Source organism: Camelina sativa, chromosome 15, assembly GCF_000633955.1.
Source record: "Camelina sativa cultivar DH55 chromosome 15, Cs, whole genome shotgun sequence".
NCBI classification, from domain to species: domain Eukaryota; kingdom Viridiplantae; phylum Streptophyta; class Magnoliopsida; order Brassicales; family Brassicaceae; genus Camelina; species Camelina sativa.
The window spans coordinates 13,804,254-13,806,737 of NC_025699.1; the positions used below are offsets into that span (position 1 = coordinate 13,804,254).

The window sequence follows — 2,484 nt, forward strand, 5'->3', positions numbered from 1 at the left end:
CCCAAGGTTTCTGATACTCCACAAGAGAGCGATGGGGAAGTGAAGTCTTACGCAAGATACAAATACCCAAATATGAGTAAAAAGATTGGAGATTTCAAGCTGGATGTGATGGAAGGGGAGTTCACTGACTCTCAGATTATTGTAATGCTTGGGGAGAACGGTACAGGGAAAACTACCTTCATCCGGATGCTGGTAGCTAGAGTTCCTCCATCTCCTTTTTGTTTTTCTCTCTCTCTTCATTGTTGTGGGTTAAGACTTTGAAGTAATGAAACATTGTTTCCTAATGCAAAGGCAGGTGCATTCCCACGTGAAGAAGGTGTAGAAGAATCAGCTAATATGCCAGAGTTTAACGTATCATATAAACCGCAAGGGATTGGTTCGAGGCGTGTGTGTACAGTGAGACAGTTGCTGCATGACAAGATTCGTGATGCATATGTGCATCGTCAATTTGTGTCGGATGTAGTGAGACCGCTTCAGATTGAGGAGCTCTTGGATAAAGAGATAAGCAAACTCTCTGGTGGAGAGAGGCAGAGGGTTGCCATAACTCTATGCCTCGGTAAACCTGCTGATATCTATCTGATTGATGAGCCAAGTGCGTATCTAGACTCTGAGCAACGGATCACAGCTTCAAAGGTCATTAAAAGGTTCATCCTACACGCGAAGAAGACCGCGTTTATCGTGGAGCATGACTTCATAATGGCGACCTACCTTGCGGACAAAGTTATCGTCTACGAAGGACAGCCTGCCGTCAAGTGTACTGCTCATTCTCCACAGTCGCTCCTCAGCGGAATGAACCTTTTCTTATCGGTAATACAAAACATTGTTACGTGTTTTGTTATAAGACTAATCCTCTAAGAACTTGAATTAAAAATACTTGTTGACCTTTTGCAGCACCTCAACATCACATTCAGACGAGATCCGACTAACTTCAGGCCAAGGATCAACAAATTAGAGTCCACCAAGGACAGGGAGCAAAAGCTTGCGGGATCATACTACTTCTTAGACGACTAATTCATGGTAAAAATATAGAGAAAGAGAGCTTATTCGATATGCATAAGTGCCTCAATTTGTTGTTGTGTTTGTACTGTGCTAGCTAGTATTTACGACTGAAGCAATTCCTATTCGGATTGCTCTAGTTTCTTGGTAATTCATATCGGTTTCTAGCCAAACAAGATACCCAATTTAGACATTGATGTATTGTCATCCATTGATTTGCTTCATCAAACATTACATAGTCCGTGTGAATTCATTTCATTTCAGTAAGGTAAAACATGCGAATTCATTTCATTTCAGTAAGGTAAAACATGCTTTGAGATCTAAACAGAGAGTCTGCTACAGAGTATAATATCATTCCACAGATAAAGAAAACAAAACTTTGAGCCATGGTTCCAAACTCTACTAATCTCTACGAAACAACAGAAATAGGACTGCGTAAATGGGTCATAGTTTTTGACTGAACCAAACTCTGAATCTTGTCTTTTGCTTCTGCCATGTTTTTCCTATCAAGCTCCTCTACCAACATTTTGCAAGTACTATCTCTAGGAACCATTCCTTTCCGAACCGCCTCCTCGAAGAACAAGCAAGCTTCTTCAACTTTCCCGCTCATACACAACCCTCTAATGAGAAGGATATATGTCGACACATCGATGCTAACATCGTTTTTCACCATGTGATGCAACAAGATCCCAAGCAGCTTCATCTTCTTCTTATGGCAACACATCTTCAGCAATGGAGCATAAGTCTCAACGTTTGGACTGCACGATTCCTCTTCTTCCTCCTCCATCCTTTTAAGCAAACACAAAGCCATTTCATCTCGAGAGTGATGAAGCGCAGCAGAAATCATGGTATTGTAGACCAAAACATCACGAGAAACTCCTTGATTCGTCATGTCCTCAAATATCTCATCCGCATCCTTAAACCTACCAGTCTTTGACAGAATATGTATCAACGAGCTATAAAACTTAGCATCAGGAACACACCCATCTTCTTTCATCTTCTCATAGACTCCTAAAGCTTCAGCTACTTGTTTAGCTTTACCCAAAGAATGCATCACAATAGTATAAGTCACAACATTAGGATTACTCCCACTCTCTCTCATTTCCTCCAAGATTTCATTAACTCTTCTGAAATCTCCTTCTTTACAATAAGCCTCAACAAAGCTTGTGTAAGTAACAACATCAGGAGTAAACTCAGTAACCTTCATCAAATCCATCATCTTCCTAGCATCATCAAACTTCCTAGCTTTACAAAACCCATGAATCAAAATGTTAAACGTCCGAGCATCCGGCTTGATTGTATCAAAAAGCTTCAGAAACACTTCATGAGCATGCTCTATACTATTCTCTTTCACAAGTGCATCCATCAAACTGTTCATAGCAATAGTATCTGTTTTCACACCATAACTCATCTCCATCCCTAAAAAAGCATCAACAGCTTCACTATATTTCCCTGATTTAGCTAATCTCCTCATAACCTTACTCATGG

At 40.5% G+C, this 2,484-nt stretch overlaps 2 protein-coding genes across 2 annotated transcripts in view; one reads left to right on the plus strand and one right to left on the minus strand.

The window, feature by feature from the left end:
• On the plus strand, positions 10-1,137 carry LOC104746727 (ABC transporter E family member 1-like). Its single transcript, XM_010468254.1, has 3 exons — positions 10-192; positions 292-807; positions 892-1,137. Exons 1-3 carry the CDS (start codon positions 73-75, stop codon positions 1,009-1,011), a joined length of 756 nt encoding a protein of 251 aa, XP_010466556.1. The 5' UTR covers positions 10-72; the 3' UTR covers positions 1,012-1,137.
• Positions 1,251-2,484, minus strand: part of LOC104748442 (pentatricopeptide repeat-containing protein At3g22670, mitochondrial-like) — a 3,683-nt gene continuing 2,449 nt past the window's right edge. Inside the window, exon 2 of the mRNA XM_010470082.2 lies at positions 1,251-2,473. Coding sequence (XP_010468384.2) covers positions 1,406-2,473 — 1,068 coding nt within the window. The 3' untranslated portion in view covers positions 1,251-1,405. The remainder of the gene's footprint in view (positions 2,474-2,484) is intronic.